This window comes from Spinacia oleracea, chromosome 6 (genome assembly GCF_020520425.1).
Source record: "Spinacia oleracea cultivar Varoflay chromosome 6, BTI_SOV_V1, whole genome shotgun sequence".
Lineage (NCBI taxonomy): Eukaryota > Viridiplantae > Streptophyta > Magnoliopsida > Caryophyllales > Amaranthaceae > Spinacia > Spinacia oleracea.
In genome coordinates, this window is record NC_079492.1 from 7,308,443 (window position 1) to 7,331,731 (window position 23,289).

At 37.6% G+C, this 23,289-nt stretch overlaps 1 protein-coding gene and 2 long non-coding RNA genes across 5 annotated transcripts; 1 reads left to right on the forward strand and 2 right to left on the reverse strand.

Moving 5' to 3' along the window:
- Positions 1–6: 6 nt before the first annotated feature.
- LOC130462667 (uncharacterized) lies at positions 7–16,333 on the reverse strand. Its single transcript, XR_008923301.1, has 4 exons — positions 15,092–16,333; positions 13,956–14,030; positions 12,701–12,775; positions 7–715 (listed from the first exon to the last, which is right to left on the reverse strand). It is a non-coding gene; the product is annotated as an uncharacterized lncRNA (long non-coding RNA).
- Positions 1,449–11,937, forward strand: LOC110777164 (uncharacterized). 2 transcript variants are annotated; one of them, XR_008923299.1, is made up of 4 exons: positions 1,449–1,694; positions 2,038–2,157; positions 2,334–2,415; positions 11,671–11,937. It is a non-coding gene; the product is annotated as an uncharacterized lncRNA (long non-coding RNA). The 2 variants fall into 2 exon arrangements; XR_008923300.1 differs by lacking the exon at positions 1,449–1,694 and having other exon boundaries at positions 1,724–2,157.
- On the reverse strand, positions 2,423–7,960 carry LOC130462666 (uncharacterized). 2 transcript variants are annotated; one of them, XM_056831408.1, is made up of 2 exons: positions 7,243–7,960; positions 2,423–4,267 (listed from the first exon to the last, which is right to left on the reverse strand). In XM_056831408.1, exon 2 carries the CDS (start codon positions 3,823–3,825, stop codon positions 2,986–2,988), a length of 840 nt encoding a protein of 279 aa, XP_056687386.1. In that variant the 5' UTR covers positions 3,826–4,267; positions 7,243–7,960; the 3' UTR covers positions 2,423–2,985. The 2 variants fall into 2 exon arrangements, with proteins under 2 accessions (XP_056687386.1, XP_056687387.1); XM_056831409.1 differs by lacking the exon at positions 7,243–7,960 and having other exon boundaries at positions 2,423–3,764; positions 4,017–4,493.
- Positions 16,334–23,289: the final 6,956 nt, after the last annotated feature.

Here is a 23,289-nt window from a genome sequence, read left to right on the forward strand (position 1 = left end):
GTTTCACTTCTTACTTATTTTTTTCTTTTTTTGTTCTAACCTAATTAAGGTTTCATTAACACAGAGTAAAAAAAAAAAGAACATACTTGCACAACATGGATCTGGCATTTCCCCCCCTTTTTGCTATGGATCTGACGTTTTGAACTGTTAGTCTGTTACCCGTCAAATTCACCCCAGTATTCTTGATCACAAAAGCCAGTTGATTTGGATACAATCTTATGTGCCTATTATTATTATAAAAAAAGAGTAAATGATCATCAGCTCAACACATATGTATTACTTACAAAACATTTGATGCAACCGGAGTATAGTTGACCAAACTAATTATAGGTGTTGTGAACATATGCATGCCTATATAAAGTTTTATCAAAAACCAATAAACAATTTGAGTAGCAGGACGTAAAACTTACAAAATAGTTATATTCACTCCTTTTCGATCTCCTACGTGGTGGGACAATTCAAACGTGGACAAAGTGGGGTTCAATAGAAGTGTAACAATGTATGAAGAATTTTACGGGTTTCAAGAGAAAATACAAAAAGAAGAAATTACACTAAAGTTGGTAATTAAATGCAACTAATTAAGATCGAAAAACATACCCGAAGAAGCTGGATAATGAACCTCCATAAACAGAGATGAGAAGAGCTCAGTTGCTGATAATGGTGCTAATTAAACAATCACAGATGTTTATTCGTAGTAGACATATATCCAAAACACCTATAATTAAACAATTCAGTAGGTAGTCTATAGAAGTCTTCCCCTCTCCTATTTTTTTATGGTTAGATAGCACATATATTACTGCATGACAACTAACACGTACTCGTATTAGAATTCAAAGCAATAATCCAACAATTATGGAGTACATATATATTTTATTACAAAAGAAATAGAAGGAAACTTCCTAACTCCTAAGACTAAGCTATCAAGATCCCAGGATAATGAGATCAGGAACATGGCTCATGGAATTTACTTTATCATCCTCGAAACCGTTATCTGAACTTATGTTAATTGTAAATTAAACATGGGTATCATGAATTTATCTTATCTAACATATTTTTTACTAAGTAAATTTGAATTTTATTTAAGACTATTTAATTAAGTCGAAGAGAATATGGTTTAAGTAGTGAGGTATTAATGTTCTTAGTGCTGAATTCTATATGTTGTTTTAACTTCAATTGTCTTGCTACTCAAATCCGGTTTATTAGTGAGGACATAAAAGTGTAACTCGGATATGCAGATATATTTTTGTGATTCGGTTTCGATTCTATTAAAAAACACAATAAACAAAACATAAAGCATCCTTAGTTCCTTACCTACCCTCATTTGTTAACCTGTCACTATCTATCTTCATAGAAGTCAATACCTAATTTGCATATAAAAGTATATATTTCGTCCGTCATGCTCATTTTTTTGGAAGGAGGGTGAAATTCTCTTCTTAATCTACTAAGATATTATATTTTTTATATAGTAATACAACTGATTTGCAAATAAATCTCTTAAGGGTTAATGTGTTGAATATGTTGATCGTCATTGACTATCACCTTTAAGCGGCTGAAATATCATAAACACAATAAAGTGTATGCTTGAGATTAGAGGGCGAACTATCTTATTTGAATAGTTTGAATTCTGAAATCTTGTGAGTTTCTTTGTTGTAATTTGGAATTTATAAGGACTCACAGCAACATATCGTGTGAAGGTAACACTATCTGACTTTTATTGTTCACTAGCAGTGTAGAGTTCTATATCTTGCAAGAAGTCTAGAGATTTATGTATTTAGCTATAGAGATTTATTGTTGGGTAGTTGATGTTGCTGTTCTTGATAGTCATGGATTGCAAAGTGCGGAGTATATATTTTGTGTTTTAGAAAAAAAAAGTTTGGTCTGGAATTGAACTCCTTTCATCCAACCTAAACTACACCACTACATTCTTTGTCAGCTCTTTGGTGTTAATTTTAGGCATGTACATCAACAATTTTAGGAAATATTTTTTAAAAATAAAATGGAAGTGTGTCATTTGATTTGTTATTAATTAATTTGCAGGACTATGGTGCAATTTTCATCAAAGGCCAGGAACACTAAGAATGATAAGACTGCATCAGTGTTTTCCAAGAAAGGAGAGAAATTAAAGGAATTAATCAAGACTGCTTGTCAGTGTGGAAGGTACGTAAACAAGTTAAATATCAGGAAATTGTGTCCTGTTTTCTTTTTTGGAGGGGGGAGTAAAACGTGAGGCTTCCGTACTTGGCTCAGCATATCTTCATGAAGTTCTTTTTTTATAAATCCTTCCTGCCTTATTGTACGTTTTGAAATGCATTATGATTTTCCTTACAATGCAGGGATACTGCCAAATATCATCCATTCATGAAAACAAATTTGGGGTTGCCACTCGCTTAAATACCTGACAAAAATATATCTTTGGTAAGTCTACCTATGGGCTTCTTTACTGCACTTTTCATTCTACTCATGTATGATGAGTTAAATGCGTAGTTACTTCATCATCTTATTATGTATGGATCTTTGAGGTTTTTGGCAACAATTTTCTCTATGTAAAGTTTCCTGTATGTTTTTTTTGTTAGAATCCTCAGAATAGAAGACAAACACACTGTCTAGGGTAATAATTGATCTTTCAAAAATTGAATTGAATTTAAAATACAATAAAGAAAAAGAAATGCTCCTGAGAATAGTAGAAGACTTTTACATTCACGCTAAAACTACATTAATCTACTGGTAATAATGACCTTAAAAACATTTTCATTTAAACAAAGAAGATATACTAAACATGATAACCAAAACAAAAAAGTCAGTTCTAAAGAAGCAACTTAAGACACTTATGTTAACTAACCCTTTGTGGACATGTCCTAATTTTATGGCCAAGTTCTTTGCAGTTAGAGCAACGTTGTTGACCACTTTTAACAACTCTACATAGATATGTTTTCTTCTTAATTTCCCCGTAAGCCTTCTTTCTCTTGTTCGACAGCCTCCCATGTTTCACTCTTGCGTCACTTGGTAAGATTGGGCTTCATCAACTTTCTTCCATAGTGCTTGTCCGTTAACGGGCTCCATACAGGATGAATATGCAGCTTCATAACATTCTTTACTGTACCAAAATGCCACATAGTTCTCTGGAGTCTCATTTTTAGCACATAATGCAGCAATTGCATGCTCACACGGGATCCCATTCAAATCCCAATATCTGCATGCACATTTCCTCTGATCTAGGCGAACTGTATATGATAAATTGCTGTTATGAGTATGTTGCACCTCATATGCATCAGTGTTTGCCTCGATCGGCCTCCAATTTCTGATAGCTTGTCTGAAATCATTTAACTTCGATCTGATTCTAGGGCTAACAATTCCCATGCATTTACCAGCTTGTGTTTTCTTGTCCACCATCCTTGACATAACTTGTCTTCTTATTTCTTCAAGCATTGTCAGAATTGGTTTCTCCCTAGCTTCAAGGATCCATGAGTTGAATGTTTTTGCCATGTTGTTGCAAGTGACATCTGTACTTGCCCAAGTCTTATAAAAGAATCTGCAAAATTTATTCACATTCCTTGCACACATTTCTTCATAAGCTTTAGGACTTTGCTGCTTTAGGTCTTTCATAGCATCTTTGAAGTCAACTTTAGTATTTGCCTTCACTGCCTTCCAATATAGCTTATGTAAAGGTGCCCCTTTTATAATCTTGGTCCAGTTCGTGAATATGTGTCTAGCGCATAGTCTATGCTCAGCCTTAGGGAGAAGTTGAGGAATGACAGGCACTAATCCTTGTGAAATAATTTTAAACAAGTTAGGCGTAAAATATGAATTATGTCTACATTTTTTCATGTAACATCACTCTATAATCAGCATTGGAACATGATGTATGAAGTATGAGAACTAACAATAGCTATTTTACAACTAACAACAGCTATTTTATGTATTTTTCGTATAAAAAAAGCTCATTTATTATTATTATTATTATTATTAAATTGTATACAATAGAATAATAGAATTAAAGACCCAAATTTATAAAATACCTTTTGTTGATCAGATAATAATGTCCATCCTTTCCCATCTAGCATTTCAAGATCGTCTATAAGATGTTTAAGGAACCAAGACCAACTCTCTTTGGATTCAGACTCTACAATTGCCCATGCTACTGGAAACATTTGATTATTGGCATCCCTTGCCGTGGCACTAAGTAGTTCACCCTTACAATATCCTTTAAGGAAAGCTCCATCTAGGCCAAGCACCCTTCTACACCCATGGAGGAATCCTTGTCTCAAAGCTGCAAAATTGATATAGAACATATGAAATTGAGGAATTGGGCGTGAAATGTGTGGTTTCAATACTAGGAACACATTAGTACCCACATTAGAAGTTTTCAACTCATGCATATAACTTCTAAGAGATTCATATTGCTTTTCCACAACTGTAGCACATGCAGACAAAGCATATTTTTTTGCTCTAGCAGCTTGCCACCTATTAATCTTGACACCATATGTGTCTTCTACATCCTTGTTTGTGATGACATCTGCACGATGGTCCGTGACGTCTAGACCGAAACCTGTCGCGTATTCGAAAACGAGGCCAAACGATTAGAGTTGAATATTATAAATATTAGTACCTATTTTCGATGTCATCAAGTGTTGGTGTCGTTGTTGTCACGATATGCATCATCTAGGTTGAATTCGACCACTGCAACGCATCACTTCTAGCGATGACACCTGCTGATGTCGACACCTGATCTGGCGACGACATGTACCCTGACGTCATACCATATTCCATCGACCAACGAGCCTGGCGACGACACCTGACCTGCTGACGACACTTGACCCGTCGACGACGCCTGACTGTCGACGACACCTGATCCGTCGGCGACACCTGACCCGTCGGCGACGCCTGACCCGTCGACGACGCCTGACCCGTCGACGACGCCTGACCCGTCGACGACGCCTGACCCGTCGACGACACCTAACCTGTCGCTGACACCTGACCCGCCGACGACACCTGACCCGCGACGACACCTGACCCGTCGACGACACCTGTCATGTCGACGACATGTGCCCTGACGCAGCTCCATTTCATGGTGGCGACACAGTATGACAACAATCCCTCGCCTGGCGGTAACTTTATTGGTGAGCCCCAGTGGGTCGAATATTGTGTTTGAGAGGATATTTGTGGATATGTGTTTGAAGATAAATCTAGCCATCTCCCCACAGACGGCGCCAAACTGTTTATGCCAAATTTCGTATGGACGACCTTTGGTTGGGACATAGACGACTAGATTAAATATAGCAAATGAATGACAGGAAATAAAGGGCAGAAAATAAAGAGAGATGAGACAAGAGATGGTGACGCGGAAAACCCGAAAGGGATAAAAACCGCGGGTGGCAATGAGTCCACCAATCTACTATGTTGCGGGCGTAAAAAGCCTAGTTGAGTACAAATACAATGTTCATTTGCGTGTATCTATAAATGTAGCTGATAATAACCCATAAGTAAAAGGTCGTATAGGATCGTAGGTAGATTGGGATAATACCGCTCGTAATACGATAGAAGCTAGGTATTCCGAGGCATGAAGTATATATCAGGAAGAAAGTATTTGGTTAGTACGTATTTTCCATCCAAGGGACTTAGGCAGTGATGATTAGGAGAATGGTGGGAATAAAATATAGTAGCTAATGTATGGAAAGTGATGGTGGAATGCTTATGTGGAGGTAATAGAAACAAGCTCCTTCTTGTTAATTGTCAGAGCTACGGGAGAAGTAGCATTAGGGGAATAGTGTGATGATAATGCCCTGTCCTCCCTAGGGAGGTATCCGGTTGGTCTTTATATAAGACTTTAGGTGCGGTATTTGTTGAGAGAGAGTTGTGCTAGTAGTGCTCCTTGAATCGCTCAACTGACTCCTTGATCTCCTCCAACCGTTTGCTTTATCTTTGCTAACCTCTTTGACCTTGTCCAACAAGTCTTCCATGACTCAGCTACAACTGCTCCTTAAACACAGGAACCGACCACGAAACGCGCGGTACGAAACGACCCATAACAGTAGCCCCCATTTTTCTAATTGTAGCGAGCCGAAAGTTAGAAAAATAATCTCCAAAGCCTATCACCGCGTTCATTTGTTGTCGATGCTAATCTGTCATTGTCTTCGTCCTGTCCGTCGTCTTCCATACTTAATCATGATCAATGGCGTCGCCACTTGGAGTCATCCATGGTTTCTGACACTTGATGTCGTCATGCGTATATTGGCGTCTTCATGTCGACGTTGGTGTCATCAACTTTGATGTAAACCTGACATCTTGTGAAAGGATCGTTTTGCTTAACGAACATAAGACAACAAAATGTAATTCTTAAGAAGCCTGCTCGGAAACACGTTAAGATGTAACTTTAGTTAGGTATCTGGCGTCATGGCCAGCTTCGTGTCTTCGTCCGTCATCTAATGCTTACGAGCGTCATGGCCAACTGTTGTATCTTGGTTTGTACTCTGATGTTAACAGGCGTCATGGCCAACTGTCGTATCTTAGTCTGTCGTCTGATGTTAACATGTGTCATGGCCAACTGTTGTATCTTGATTTGTACTCTGGTGTTAACAGGCGTCATGGCCGACTATTGTATCTTAGTCTGTCGTCTGGTATTTACGAGCGCCATGGACGAATGTTGTATCTTAGTTGGCCGTTTGATGTTTACAGGCGTGCCTCTATTGTCGCTGTTGTGTGACATCCATTGTATGCAGGAGATATAATCCTCTTCGTTTGTTCGTAGTCATGCGAAGAATTTGGAGAGGGAAGTCGCGTCGAGTGGGCATAAGGTCGAATTATTTTAGTCGGAAGTAATGTCGTGTGAGGGTAGGTGGCAGGCGATTAAGTTGAGGTTACAGGTGAATGAAGTGGATGGTTCGAAGCAGCCATATGACGAATGTCAGGAAGAGTCGAAGGCTTGCAAGGTTTTCTATAACACGAGGACAAGGGATAAGATGTTTTGATGGTGTAGTCTATGGCATAAGACTTTAGCCTATGGGATTCTTAGAACAGCAATTTAAGTAGGTTTTGAGCATTCTGGGCTTGCTTTGTTTTTGGTCAGTGTTGAGGGGGAAAGACGTGTGTTTTTCTATTTTGTATTTGGCGATTGGTTAGGCGTTTGGACAAGCGTCGGGGGTGCATACATGTCGGTAGCTTTTACGCTGTCTCTGTTGTTCGCTGCGGAATAGATGTCACCTGTGAGGTACTCAAAGAACGAAGTTATGTGCGCATAAATAGTACCTGGGTCGTCTGTAGTATTCGCGCTTAGAAGCGACATGTCATCGTTGGGATCCAATTAGTTTAAGGGTCGTGACCATGGAGACGTTGTCGCTTGTAGTTGATAGCGTCGTTCGTTGATGTCGTCTTCTGATGATGTCGTTCGTTGCTGTTGTCGTTGGTGATATCGTCAACAAGTGATCTGTAGAGAATAGAAAAGGTAGAGGTGGACGTTCGCTTGATGCGATGTTAGCGTTGATTTTCAAATAAATAAGATGAAACATAAATATAATATAATTGCGTTTGGAAAGATATATTCAATGCGACAGATAACAAAAACTGAAATTGAACTTTAATCGTAGTGTCTTGAAAAATGTAATAAATTAATTAACGCACGAAGTAAGTGTTAGATATTACTTAATATGGGCTCGTGTAACGAAATTACGTCGTGTCGCTGACTGTCCCTTGATGACGATTCTACAATCAGCAGCATTGTCCTGATGTCGTGACACCTCTCGTCGACGATCTTGTTTTCGTTCCTGAGATCATTGTCATCGCTTGTACCACCGTCGTCACATCTGGCGTCGTCCCGTCACGTTGAATGAGGTCGACACATCGCTGGTCTTGACACTGTCCATTCTAACGTTGGTCGACTTATTGGTTGATCCTTTCTTGTTAATCGGTTGACGTCCTATCACTTGTCGTCTTTGGGAAACCCAATGACTTCTCTTTATCCGCCTATTTCGACATGTGATAGTGGTTGAGCCCCCAATGTTTGTACATTTGTCTTAGCGTCGTACCTGTTACCAAAATCTCACGACAAGATCACCATGAAAATAAATTGTATCACATCGTTAGTTAAATTTCAAAGTTGTAACAAGTATATTAAATTGAACTGGAGTATGTATTATCTTGCCCCCCTGTGGCGGCTTTAGGAAGATATCATGACTGAAGTCGGCCACAGATATGATGACGTTTGTATATATTTGACGTCGTACATGCGTGCCAGCATGATGCAACCTCTAAACGTCCTGTCAAGTCAAATTACCTCGAAACAATTTGATAAAATGATTTAGTCATTAGAGAAATCGAGATATTCATGGTGCGATGCAATAGTTTATTAGTTAACTTGATGAATGTTGAATACGAGACATATTAATACAAGAGAACAACAATGAATGAATTGAAATGAGAAACTGTGTGAAAAATAGTTTAGAAGTTACTCATGTGTCATCATGGTCATTGATGATGATTATTCGACATTCCGATTTCCTTAGCTTTCTCAGTAGAGGCTGGTGGCGTCGTGTCATCGGTCATTGCCATCTCGTGGCGTCGGGGCGTACCGTCATGATCAAGGTAATTTGTTGTCATACATACATGTTTAACGACAAGAAACTTCTTGTCGTCATGGGGGTAACCGGAATGGTCGTGTCCTGCTGTCGTGACTTGCTGCCGTGGCGTCATGTTGTGCCGTCGTGACCTCATGTCGTGTCGTGACCTCGTGTAACACTATCACCAAAGAAATTAAAAATGTTAGATATTTATTTCTATGTGTCATACTTGATGCCAAATGATTTCTTATCTTCTTGTGTGGCTGATCGCGTCCTGCTGTCGTGACATGTTGTTGTAACAACGCGTTATGATGTGCTGATGAAGAACTTGGTGATGAGGACATGGGAAAAGGACACGTCGTTGCGTTTATGATGTCAAGTGGTTTGATGTTGGTGTGGGGTGAAAATATGATGACATGGAAAGTGTGATGGCGAAAGGTTAATTTTTCGAGAGGTGATTGTGTTGTAGGCTTGGCAATGTTGATGTGGGAAGTCACTTTGAGGTGTTATGTTTTTTGGGTCCGGTTGTGTGAATAGTCATTTGATGTTGAGCCCCCGATGTCATGTACCTGGTATATTCTCACGGCCTTCTAACGTTGGTCGCCTGCTTTACTCACGACCTTGCCAAGTGACACGTCAGTACCTGTAGAGAAGACAATGCTTGGCGACACGACATGATCAAACGACAAGTGGTGACGACGTTAGTACAAAAAGTGGGATAACAACGTATAGCATATATTTCAAAGTGCTTTTGGAAATTAAAACAAGCAAAGTATACTATCTAAAAAGCAAATCAAGTAAAGTATACTATATGAAAATTAAATGAGATAGAGTATACTATATGCTCCCCTGTGGCGACTTCAGGACAACTACAAATTCTCCAATTTGATACTTGGACTGAAGTTAGCCACAAAATCTAGTATTGCCGACAATTTGTTGTTGAATCTCCATTTGTCGCCTTCGTTTTTGGAGACGTCGTCGACTGATGTGGAGGTGACGTCGGACGAAACTATGTTGACGTCATGTCATTGGTGGATGACGTCACGTGTTCGCATCTGTTTTAGTGACAACAAGGACTAGAAATAATATTAGTTTAAATTAAAATCACTGGGGTTGAGTTTTATACCATACTTCTCGCGACGTCAAGTGATCAAATCGTCTCGAGATCTTATCAAGGTACGAGACAACTCATATTGTATCTTGTTTGTGATGACATCTGCACGATGGTCCGTGACGTCTAGACCGAAACCTGTCACGTATTCGAAAACGAGGCCAAACGATTAGAGTTGAATATTATAAATATTAGTACCTATTTTCGATGTCATCAAGTGTTGGTGTCGTTGTTGTCACGATATGCATCATCTAGGTTGAATTCGACCACTGCAACGCATCACTTCTAGCGATGACACCTGCTGATGTCGACACCTGATCTGGCGACGACATGTACCCTGACGTCATACCATATTCCATCGACCAACGAGCCTGGCGACGACACCTGACCTGCTGACGACACTTGACCCGTCGACGACGCCTGACTGTCGACGACACCTGATCCGTCGGCGACACCTGACCCGTCGGCGACGCCTGACCCGTCGACGACGCCTGACCCGTCGACGACGCCTGACCCGTCGACGACACCTAACCTGTCGCTGACACCTGACCCGCCGACGACACCTGACCCGCGACGACACCTGACCCGTCGACGACACCTGTCATGTCGACGACATGTGCCCTGACGCAGCTCCATTTCATGGTGGCGACACAGTATGACAACAATCCCTCGCCTGGCGGTAACTTTATTGGTGAGCCCCAGTGGGTCGAATATTGTGTTTGAGAGGATATTTGTGGATATGTGTTTGAAGATAAATCTAGCCATCTCCCCACAGACGGCGCCAAACTGTTTATGCCAAATTTCGTATGGACGACCTTTGGTTGGGACATAGACGACTAGATTAAATATAGCAAATGAATGACAGGAAATAAAGGGCAGAAAATAAAGAGAGATGAGACAAGAGATGGTGACGCGGAAAACCCGAAAGGGATAAAAACCGCGGGTGGCAATGAGTCCACCAATCTACTATGTTGCGGGCGTAAAAAGCCTAGTTGAGTACAAATACAATGTTCATTTGCGTGTATCTATAAATGTAGCTGATAATAACCCATAAGTAAAAGGTCGTATAGGATCGTAGGTAGATTGGGATAATACCGCTCGTAATACGATAGAAGCTAGGTATTCCGAGGCATGAAGTATATATCAGGAAGAAAGTATTTGGTTAGTACGTATTTTCCATCCAAGGGACTTAGGCAGTGATGATTAGGAGAATGGTGGGAATAAAATATAGTAGCTAATGTATGGAAAGTGATGGTGGAATGCTTATGTGGAGGTAATAGAAACAAGCTCCTTCTTGTTAATTGTCAGAGCTACGGGAGAAGTAGCATTAGGGGAATAGTGTGATGATAATGCCCTGTCCTCCCTAGGGAGGTATCCGGTTGGTCTTTATATAAGACTTTAGGTGCGGTATTTGTTGAGAGAGTTGTGCTAGTAGTGCTCCTTGAATCGCTCAACTGACTCCTTGATCTCCTCCAACCGTTTGCTTTATCTTTGCTAACCTCTTTGACCTTGTCCAACAAGTCTTCCATGACTCAGCTACAACTGCTCCTTAAACACAGGAACCGACCACGAAACGCGCGGTACGAAACGACCCATAACAAGAGTAACCCAACCACTCAATCAATATTTTTGCTCTCTTAAAATTGAATGTACATATGTCTATTTCCCCTTCTACGTATGAACCACCATCGTATACTACATCACCCCTTCCATCAATTATTGTTCCTCCATGAAAACATTTGAGATTAACAACATTCGGAGGTTCTGCACCATCAAATAAAAAAGGATCTTTATGAACGTACAGTAGTAACAAATGAACACAAATTGGTGACAAAGTTAATATACTTATTATTGGCAGATTTATGTGTGTCAAAGTCTGCTAGTCGTGGGATTCTCTATCCGTCGTTCAAATCCATTAATATTTACTTTTACGTGTACTAATTATAATAAGTTTTGTAATTAGGTTTATTCAATCATATAACATGATGATTTTATGATTTTATTTTGCAGATGATAATTAGGGTTGAATATAAAATCAAGATTTACATTATAACGAGGAAGGAAGCAAATTACCTGATGCAGAAGACATGGAAGATAACAGTTGTGGAGAGCTTTGAACGTGGTGGCCTTTGCCTGTAGTGCTCTCGTTTATTCTGATTTATTTTCCCACTGTAGATTTAAGGGTTTGTAATTATTGATTTTTGTATATTAAGTATTTATTTGGTATTTGGGTTGTATACAAATTGTATAATGTTAATTTCTGGTTTTCCGGCGAAATTATAAAGATTATACCGGTTTTCAGGGGCTGGGAAATATCATTTAGGGGTTTATTGCACTAAGATAAAAGGTATGGGCCTGATTTTCTACAATTGAAAATAAAGGGGTTAAATTGCACACAAGACCTAAGTTATGGGGTTTATTTGCCACAAAGGCCCATTACAAATTCCCAGAAACCTCGATTTTTTCAGTTTGTTCAATCATAAGCAAATATGCACTACGTTTTGCAAATGTGTTTGGAAGCGACCTTATTGTCTATTGACTGAAAATGAAGAGAAACTGCTTAAGGTGACAGGGCCCAGGGGCAGAAGCACTTGAACTAGACATATATGAACATGAAGCAAAGTTGGCATAAAGTTCCTCAAATCATTCAATAGGATGTCAACTAGACACTTTCTCCCTTTCTTAATAGATGCATCGCTTTGACTTATTATATTACTTATATACAACTTTGACCGTAAATATTTTTAATTATATATATGTAAAAGTTATAAAAAGCGGTAAAAGTATGTGAATAGAGTAAAAGTCAAAGTGACGCATCTATTGAGAAACGGAGGGAGTGTCTCTTTAGAACACTGATAGAATTTTCCCCATCTGTAAATTGGAAGAAAAACTTTCATTTCAAAGCTTTTTAACAGATGTGTAGGCTAAAACAGTCTTGAAAGCACCAAAGAAGGCAGAGCTAAGAAGCTTCAACTTTCAATTCTTGGCTTCTTACTTAAAAACATGAGCTATATGGAAATAGCAAGTTAGCATCACAAACCTGTAAACAAATCTGTAAAAATCTCGACGGAACTTCAACATTTGATTGCACAATAAAAGAACTCTTCCCATGCGTCTACAAAAAAAAACATAATATCAAGACAGTATAAAGCAGCAGGTGACAAACACATTTCAGAATAAATAGATGAAAAGTAAATATCCAAATTGAGTTTTTTGTTTCATATGATCTTGTTTACTTTACAAGTTCACATAAGATCCTAAACTATGCCTACAGAAAACTTCTAGGGTACAGCAAAGTTACATGTTAAGATGTATCTTCGGGTGACATATATACAGCTCAAGAATTAGTTTTAAATATCCACCAAGCTAAGTGATATTTTGATTGTCACTGAGGTTACATCTTACAATAGATGGGTGCTGTTAGTCATTGAATAGTTACCTTGACTCAATCACGAGGTAACTTTTCAGTTCTCTTATACAGTACACCTACCTTTTCCTAGTATTCGACTATTTGCTCGTTCTATATTGCAATCAGGGATGGTTATGGCTTGGAAGTGAGCAAATAGTTCCGGCCTTTATCTCTTATAACTAAAAGTAGTATTCAAAGATTGCATGAAACTTACCTTACCAGTTGCTAGTATAAACAAGGTGAGGAGTCATAACACCAGTGAACTGAAGGATCAGGGGAAAGGGGGGGGGGGGGGGGGGGAGGGGGTTACTGTTGGTGCGGTTAAACAGCTCTCTAGCAATATCATTCAGTCTCTCAACTCCGACAAGCATTCAATAATCTTAAAAAGGTCTGTCTCTCAACTCCATCGAGCACTTAAGTATTTTCTACGTTGATATCACATCACACATGAAAGTAGGATATACCTAGATATGAATACACAATGACATAATTTTGAATGAAACTTGGAGCAATTTTCTTTTCAACCATTTCATTAACGATCCCTCTGTTCCTTGGGCATTCACCCTTGAGCTAATCACAAAAATCATGCAAGCTTCAGTTATGAAGGCAAAGTGCATTCAAACTGAGACAAAACCTATTTTAATCCCACAAGGAATCTAACGTGCAAGCATGTCATGTCAGTGAACAAAATAAGCTACAACTTTCTTCCAGAGTTTCAGATTCACAGACACGTCAGTGACGTCACACAATAAGCCAGACATCATTATACATGTAATCCACTCACTAGGATAAAAGTACAGATAGAAGTACAGATAACTGAAGCACTCCTTTATAGAAGTACAGATAACATTTAGGAAAATCCATACAGAAGTTCATAGCATCTTACGCTCTTATTGCATCTAGATGTGAATTATTCTCGTCTTCACTGCTGTCAATGTCATCTTCGTCCAAAACGACAGTCCTGTAACCACAATAACAACTCTCAGACCATGACAGAGAAAGGGCATAAGGGACTTAAGCATACATTGATCCATTGCTTCACAACAGCAATTTGACTTCAATAAACAAGAAACAACAGATTAATAGCTATTCTTGGACAAATATTTTTCAAATGACCTGAAATGTTACAATGAAATATATACATATCAATAGATTATAGAGAGGGTCTAATTTGGGCTCGGTAATCACTTTTATAAAGATTATTAGTTTCAACACCAGGATGGTCCAGGAAATAGGTAATGCATGCAAAAACCAACTAATTGTGACCAAACAATCCAAGCAGAGGGACTAGGATAAGTCTTCTCCCCCATTAACTTTTGCAAAAAACTGAAGTCGTATAAAGATGGTGCCTCCTTTTCTTTTTCTCACTGTTGTATACGAGACTGCAAATAGAGAATAAGAATGCAGTAACTAGAACGTGTACAATAGGAATAGGAAACAAGCAAAGGAACTAAACTAGAGTAAATGCATTAGGTAATGGAAAAGGTATCTAGTCTTGGCATCCATGAGTCCGAAATTGGATAGCATATCTTTTGTTCAACCTAGGAACTTAGAGCCCTACTCTTTAAGACACGAGTTTAATAATTCATGACTGTTTATACAATCAAGATGTGATGCCCATTCATGCTACTAGCGATAGGCCAAGTCGAAGACATATCACAAGTCAAAATTTGAAGTGCAGGCTTGGAATTCAGTTCTGTACTTCTACTTCTAGCAAACCATAGAAAAGGGACTCAAAGAGAAACACATGTTTATTTAAAAGGACACCGAGCAACCATTGAGTGGCTTGAGCCAATGAATGACATTAGAGAAACTAATGATATTAGAGAAATCCTTAGCATGATGCCATGATGAATAATAAAGAACTTATAAATGCCAATAAAATAAGGTCACTAAAACACCAATGGCCTCACAGTCATTAAAGAAAATACAAGTAACCAAGACACAGCCTTTTTTTTTTTTACTAGGAACATACGAAGTATAAAAAAGAGCATACACACACTGAAGTTACATTGTTTATACCTCCCACAGTAGTCCCACTCTCACAATCTTTTTCCCATGAAAACCCGGCTCCCCAAGAAAGGAAAGCCCTTCTATGCAGCGAAATCTCTATCGTTGTGAAGAAAATGCATGGTTTTAGTGTCGGGATTCCAAGCAACCAGCTTCCCTTCTCGACACCAAAACCATGATTTTTCACTTCAGAACCTTCAGTAAATTCGCCCCTCCGCTATCAACATTGGGAATCTTACTCCTTACTCCAAGAATCAACAACACCATACTCCTTCTGAATCCAAATCTCAAACTGGTCTCCATCCATCTCATCAAGGTTCATTGACAGCAAACCCATGACCTCAAGAATCTCGAGAACAAGGGGGCAAACCTCAAGCAATGCTAAAGGAAATTCCATCTTCCTAAAACCTCCCTTCCTCAACATCAAACAACAACAAACAATTGATCTTAAGCGCCGAATCCGCTTGTTCCTATTGAATCCAACCCAATGGACACACACACACCATTGCATAGAATATTGAGCCTAGACCACATCTCCTCAGCAATGCAACTTATGCAAGTACCGACATCATCAGCAGAAACCCATTTCCAAACCCCCTGATTTAACACTATAAACCTCAGATTTTGGAGGAAATTCATCCAACCCAGAACCAAGCTGAATGAATGAAACCCTAAACACACTCAAAACCTGAGTTTTGCAATCAATACCCAAATCCATAAACATGCATACAAGGCCCCACAACATTATCTGGATTTTGGTAACCTAACATGCTTCTTAATCAAAGGATTCCACAAGATACAATTATGGGTATTACCAAAGTGATCATCAGCAACAACACCATGAACACACCCCACAACACGAAAATTAAGATCCAATTTGGTTTTAAAATGGAGGAGACGACCCTTGTTAAAATTCCCAGAAATTTCTTCCAGAATTGTTGAAAAGATGGTAGAATTCTTCGCCATTTCCAGTAGAGCCTGTAGAGGGAGCTTTGGTGAAGTTTCTAAGAAGGAATGTGGAATGGGTTTGCTGAAATTGTGTGTGTGAAGTGATTGAATTGAGAAGAGAGAATGAGAGAGTACCAAGTTTTGCAGACGCAAATGCATTTGACCAACTCTTTTGCAGACGCAAATGCATTTGACCAACTCTTTTGCAGAGATTCTCTTCAGAACTTCTGACCATAACTCTTGCCAGATTTTCGATATTTTTGACGATATTGATGAATCTCCCATTTTCCTGAAGACTAGTCAAAAGCAGTGTTGGTTAGATGCACAATTATAATTTTTACTACTCGTATTACTCCCTCTGTCCCTTAATACTTGCACCATTTTGACTGGACACGCATGTCGATGCACAACTTTGACCACTAATATCTTTAACTACGTATTATAAAAACTTATAAAAAATTTAATATTTTGAAAATATATATTAAGATGAAGGCAACACTATATTATATACTAACATTTTTTTTTATATACTAGAAATAAAATAAGGTCAAGGTGAATTATGTGAATAGTGCAAAAAGTCAAAACGGTGCGAGTATTAAGGGACAGAGGGAGTAATTAATTAAGGTTTTTTATATAACATAAAAGACATGCATACCAATGCACAATTTAGATCGTCGATATCTTAAATTCTCTTCAAGCAAAAATTATAAAAAGTTGATATTTTGAAAATACTGAAACGAATCTCACAAGATCTCACATGACTATGTTTTATTTGACATATAAATCACCAACAATAATAAAAGTGGAATATGTGAATAGTGTAAAAACACCAAACAATACGAGTATTTATAAATAGAGGAAGTATCTATTATCTCCGTTTATTTTTAGATGCATCACTATAAGTTTTACAGTATTTATGTACTAACTTTGACTTAGATATTTTACTAACGTATAAAAATCAAATGTTATTATGTAAAATGGTATTTGATTAGTCACTATGCCTATACTAATTATAACAACTTTTTATAATTTTTAGAAATAGAAAATGAAAGATAATTAATGGTCATAATGATACAATGGTAAGTGTGACGGTCTAAGTGATACATTTAAAAAGAAAGAGAGGGAGTAGTATTTATAGGAGGACATCAAAATCTACAGTTACATAATTGAAGTTTATAGCAAGCTAAATTTATGAGTGCACGCTTCAATGACATGTGTGGGTATTATAATTATTTGAATATTATTTTGAGCAAATTGTACATACCATATATGAAGTTTATGGATTTGTCACTGTATGCATAGTCGAATATTTCAAACTAATCAAAATTGGAAGTTCATTTAATTTTGTTGGTTAGGCAACATACTAGAAATAATACCTCAAAACTAACATAAGAACTTCCTACATTATATTGATAGTTAATTAATTACAAACCACGAACTTTCCTGGTTGAACTCTTATCTAAAACGGAGTAAACTACTACCAATCTATCATACTTCCTCAGTTTCCTAAATATAGAACCATTTAGATTTTTACACTATTCATGATAGACATTTGGTCATTTTTTGTGATTAGTGCGTATGAAAAATTATAGTCATGTGCGGTCTTATTGGCTTAGTATCAAATATATATTTTTTAAATATCAACTTTTAAAAATGTTCTTACACTTAATTCGAGACATCAAGAGTCAAAGTCATGTGTTGAAAAGTGTAAAGTCAACCATCATGCAATGGTTAAGAAACGGAGAAAATACTTAACCTTTCTCTTAATCAATGCTTGACAATCATGCAAATTAAAAAAAAATATTAGCTAAAAGAGCTTGTAATAAACAAAGGGGTGGAGGGGTGAAATTGAAAAAAAAATTACAATATAAGAAGATATTGCAAGTATGGCAATTTTGTAATTAATAAACTAAATAAAGGGCATAATGGGCAAAAAAATGATGCAAAACTCATTTTGGAGTTTCGTCTTTTTTAGAGAAGAAAGAAAAGAGGAAAAACCCAGAAAAAATAAGTGCGGCAGAGTAACTTTTGTACAGTTTTGCGGAGAAATCAGACGGAGGACCCGTTTGTTAATGGGGTTTTTTGGGTTGGTTTTCATTGGCGGCTTTTGGATTTTTCACGCGGTCAACCAGTCAACATATGTACGGAGTATTTGGTAATCCGTCCTTTTTTATTCTTTATGTTTTCTTTTTTATGTTCAAAACATTCTTTACATTTTATTTTATATTACTCCGTATTAAATAAATGTCTTAATATTCTATAAAATTTGAGATCCTACTACATGTATACCTAGTGTACAAGACATCTTATACACCATGCTTTTCTATTGGTTGAAATGACATATTTATTGTCTTTCATTCTCATTTTTTAGGGGGCTTGATGATGTGTCAACAAATTAATGGTGATGTACAAGAGAATCTTGTACGCTAGGTGTATATATAGACTTCTTCCAAAATTTAAACCAATTAAATTTATTGATCATTTAATCTCTCACACTTTTTTATTGGGATATTAAATTTTTTGCATTTTTCAATATCAGAATTTTGATAAAAGTGAAAACATTATATGTAATTTACCATGTTTAAATAAAAAAAATAGAGGAACCTCAATGCACATTAATAACTCGTTAAAACACGTACAAAATAGCAAATGTAAAGAATAAAAAGAGACGAATTGAGTTTTTTTTTCCTTGGATAAAAAATCACATTTTCTGCTAAAACTCAAAAGCTAGTAAAAGTAGTTTTTTTTCAAATTGGTTGTTAGCTTTTCAATTTACTACTTTCTCCGTCCCTTTTTATACTTTACGTTTGGTGCTTGTTGATCGAGTAATCATGATTTTGTACTAAGGTATATTTTATTTTTTTGGGTGCAAAATGAACCATAAGGGCAATATATACATGTTAGCTTCACCTGATCAATATGGTTCACAGTTGTGACTAGCTTGTGAGTGTGTGCACTGCAATAGCCAACGGTTGGGATTCATTGTCAGCCTTGTGTTGAGATCAATCTATGATCTGTTACTTTGGTGTTTAGTAGACCTGTTCAACGGGCCGGGTCAAAGTTAAACGGGACGGGTCGGGCCTACTATGTATTTTTTAACGGGTCGGGCCGGGATGGGCCTAAAAAGGCTGGGCTGGATCCGGGCTACAAATAGGAAAAAAAACAAACAATGTGTATGAATGAAATAATGCCCTTGGTCCAAGTATGCATTCAATGCTAAGTCTGTAACACCCCGACAATTCTCCTTTTTAGAAAATAACCCTTTTTATAAATATAACTATGGAGAATTACCAAAGTATTATCGCCCGTGTGAAAACGTAACGGCTTATTCAGAATTTTGCAGCGGAAAACATAAAACTAACTTTAGGTTTATAAATAATCGATTATAGATTTAATCTCAAAACCAATCAACGAAAAGAAGGAAATGTAAATAGTACGACAAGTTTAAAGTCCAAATTAACAAAACCAAAATCACATAGCAAGACAAACTAAATACAAGCTCTCTAATCCCGATCATAATGATGCATCATCTTCAAACCTGTAGATGGACAATGCTTATTGATCCTTAGAGACTGCTCACCAAAATGGGTCATCACAGGATCAATAAGGCATAGCCATGATCAAACACACAAACAAAGCACGTAATCAGCAAAGCTGAGTACTACATACTAAATCAATAATAACCATAACATGATTCTATTAAACGAACAATCCTAACATGATACTAACAAACATAAGTAAGGGAAGACAAAACATGTTAATTTGACGACCACACTTGACTAGACTAGGCTAGACTGGACTAGACTTTTATAACAATAATATTATTTTAAATTGAAATAGTCAATGGACCGAGTTGTCTAGCTAGAAGCTTCACTAAAGAAGACGAGGTACGGGCGCGACTCCGTAAACTCAGTGACCTGCGATATCGAGGAACTTTTGAATAAAAATAGAACACGGTGATCAATCCGGTCCCAGAAAAGGCCATGGGCTACCACCATGAACCCCAACTCATGTTTGTCCGTCACTTCAGACGTGCACAGTCTAAAGCTATTGCTACTCAGTTTCACTTTACATGATTTACAGATTAAAACTCTATTGTGACTCAACGATCATATAAGGCATACAATCAGCAATTATTCACAACTGTTTTTATCTTGGAATTAAGTAAGTGATCACAAAGGTATCAATCAAGACTCATTCCAATTAAATCCAACCTTTCCTTTAGTACTGATCAACCCCTCTATATGGGTATAAGGTTTCAACTTACTAAACAAGGTCCTCGGCCCTCATAAAGTAGTGAAAAGCTAAAAGGGAACAACGATCAATCGATCTGAATCAATATAGGTATAAAAATAATCTAGTGTTCCCAACCAACATGTTCGCATCAATCATCATATTAACATGTTATAATTCTCATAACGAAATATATGTATTCACGACTATAATAAAGCATTCTAAATACATCCTAAACATGTTTAGAACCTTCCCCAATATCAAAACTTGAATATTTGATTTCCTAGCATCAAATTATTGAATTAGTGATTGAAATTCGTTGAAAACTTTTCGCAAACATCGTACTTTAATTTTTCAGCAATATAAACTTATTTAAAAACTTCACCAAGGCCAATCTACGTTCTTTAGAACATCGAAACAATAAATTTAATCATCCACAATCGTCCTACCATGATTTACAACCATTAAAGCCTTGAAATTTATACTTTATAATCAAAAATTAATATTTCCATGTATTTATATAATCCGAAAATTAATTATATTATTTAAACATAATATAAAATTCTGAAATTCTAATTAAATCATAAACTCATAAATTCAATTTAATTAAAATATAACTTAAATTAATAACATTTAAATTAGAAAATTTAATTCAATTTCTTAGAGTTCAGGAAATAACCAAGAAAGAGGGAGAGAGAGAGGCTGGCCGGCGGACAGGGCACGGCGGCGGCAGGGCGGTGGCTTGCGGCGAGAGAAGACGTGGCTGGCGCAACAATGGTGTTGTTCGAACAAGGGCCATGATTAAGAAGGAGGGAAAACAACCAACAGAAAAAGAATGAAAAAGAAAAACTTAAATCGAACGAGAAAGAAAGAAGGGAGGGAGGACTACCGTGCGGTGGCTGGCGGGTTGCGCTGGCGGCGGTAGGGCTGGCGGCGAGGAAAGAATCATGGAGTTCTGTTGCTGCGCGAAAATCAACAAGGGGAGGGGGATTACTGGTAAGGAAGGCCGAAAATAAAAGAGGAGCTTGAGAGAAAGAGAGGACGACGGAGAAAGAGAGGAGGAAGCTTACCGGCGGCGCGGTGGCCGGGCAGCGGCGGGGGCAGCAACGTGGAGAGAAGGAGAGAGAGATGAGTTTTGAGGGTTTTTTTGGTTCACGTGAACTGTTGAAGGAAGAGATGGGTTTGGTAGTTTGTGTTTTGTGTTTTACGTGGAAAGGAGTATGGATTATGGGTTTATGATATTGGGCTTTACCCAATTGGACTAGACTTAGGAATTTAGTTCCAGGATTCGAATCCAAAACCGAATAAGATCATTTTCTAAATTAAATCAGTTTTCGTAATTCGATTTCTTTTCAACTTAAAATTCTAAAAATTTTTTGATTTCGTAAATCGTTAAATATATTCAAAATATAATAAATAAAATAAACGTTAATTATATATTTATTTCTAAAATTCGTAAATTCTAATTTAAATATAATAATCTATACGTTAAAATATATAAATAATGTATATTACAAAGTCTAATAAATGCGATTCAATATTAATTATGCAAGTTAATAATTCAGTCAGATCAAGTGAACTGTATGCCTAGCTAGAGGCCGCTTCAGTTCAAGTGGAATTAATAATATTAATCCACAGCTTACTCTTGACTGAACCTGTAGGGTCACACAAATAGTACGTGAACGGAGTATTTAAGTGAATTAAATACTCCATTTATGGATATTCGGAATTGACGGATCTCAGTTCCAATGGGAGCTGAAATCGTCAAAAGGCAAATTATGAATACTCCGGAAACGATGATATTGCTGAAAACGTAAATATGGATCGTATCGGAAAGATAAATATTATCCAAGTCGTAGATGTTGCCGGAAACGGAAACATAGTACGTATCGAAAAATATTACCGGAAATGGAAATATTGCCGGAATCGGAAATATTGCCGGAAACGGAAATATTGCCGGAAACGGAAATATTGCCGGAATCGGAAATATTATCGGAATCAGAAATAAATTCCGGAATCGGAAATATATAATATTTGTTAGAAACGGAAATTAATTCCGGAATCGGAAATATTAAATATTGTTCGAATCGGAAATGAATTCCGGAATCGGAAAACGAATCGGAAGCGCGACGTACGAAATAAACATCGGACGAGCTTGCTAGACGCAAGGGCCCAACACGAAGCTAGGCCCGCGCAAGCGAGCAGCAACAGCAGCGCAGCCCGCCAAGCAATTCAAGCAGGCCCAGCCGAGCACGAAGCAAGGCCAGGCCCAGCGAGCAAGGCAAGGCCAGCAGCTGGTAGCGTCCTTGCAATGGGCCGCGTGCCAGTGCTGCTAGGCTGAGCCGCGTGCGCACATCACGACCCTTTGTGGGGTGTGTGTGTGTGTGTTGTGTTCGTGCATGCTACGAATCCTTAGACGCTTAGGATTTGTCCGGTTAGTTGTTTTCCTAAATCCACTAGAGTTAGTCGTTTAATTAAACACTAAAATACAAATGATTAATTTAAGTAGAATTCTAATTGAATTAGTAAATTCAATCCTAGTGGATATCTAAGTCCGATATTTCCTCCCTATAAGTAGGTGATACATAATCACAATTTATAACACATCAATCACAAGTATTCATATAGTTTTAAGATTAAACTAAGCTTAATAATTTGCCAAATAATTAAATTCGAATGACATAAAACCTTGGACTATATTTTAGTTAATTGAATCTAAGGCGGATCCGAACGTGCTGTGAACTATCTACTGAGGGACGACATTTGGAGTCTTAGCTTGTTCTTGTTCGGTTCGGGAGCAGCTAGGGAAGGCACGTAGCACATGTATGTATCCTAGATTATGCTAATTGACTACTATGTAGCAATTAATTTGGATTCCTGGCTTTATGGTTTTTCCGCATGAAATATATGTTTTATATTTGTCATAACCTAACAGTGGTATCACGAGCCTCTAATTAATTCCATAATCAATTATAGTTAACATGGTTAAATTTTATAAATTTGCAATGAATTAAAGGGGTGATTAATTT

Coding starts and splice junctions, on each gene's coding strand:
- LOC130462666 (XM_056831408.1), bottom strand. CDS start 3,825: ATGAAAAAATGTAGACATAATTCATATTTTACGCCTAACTTGTTTAAA.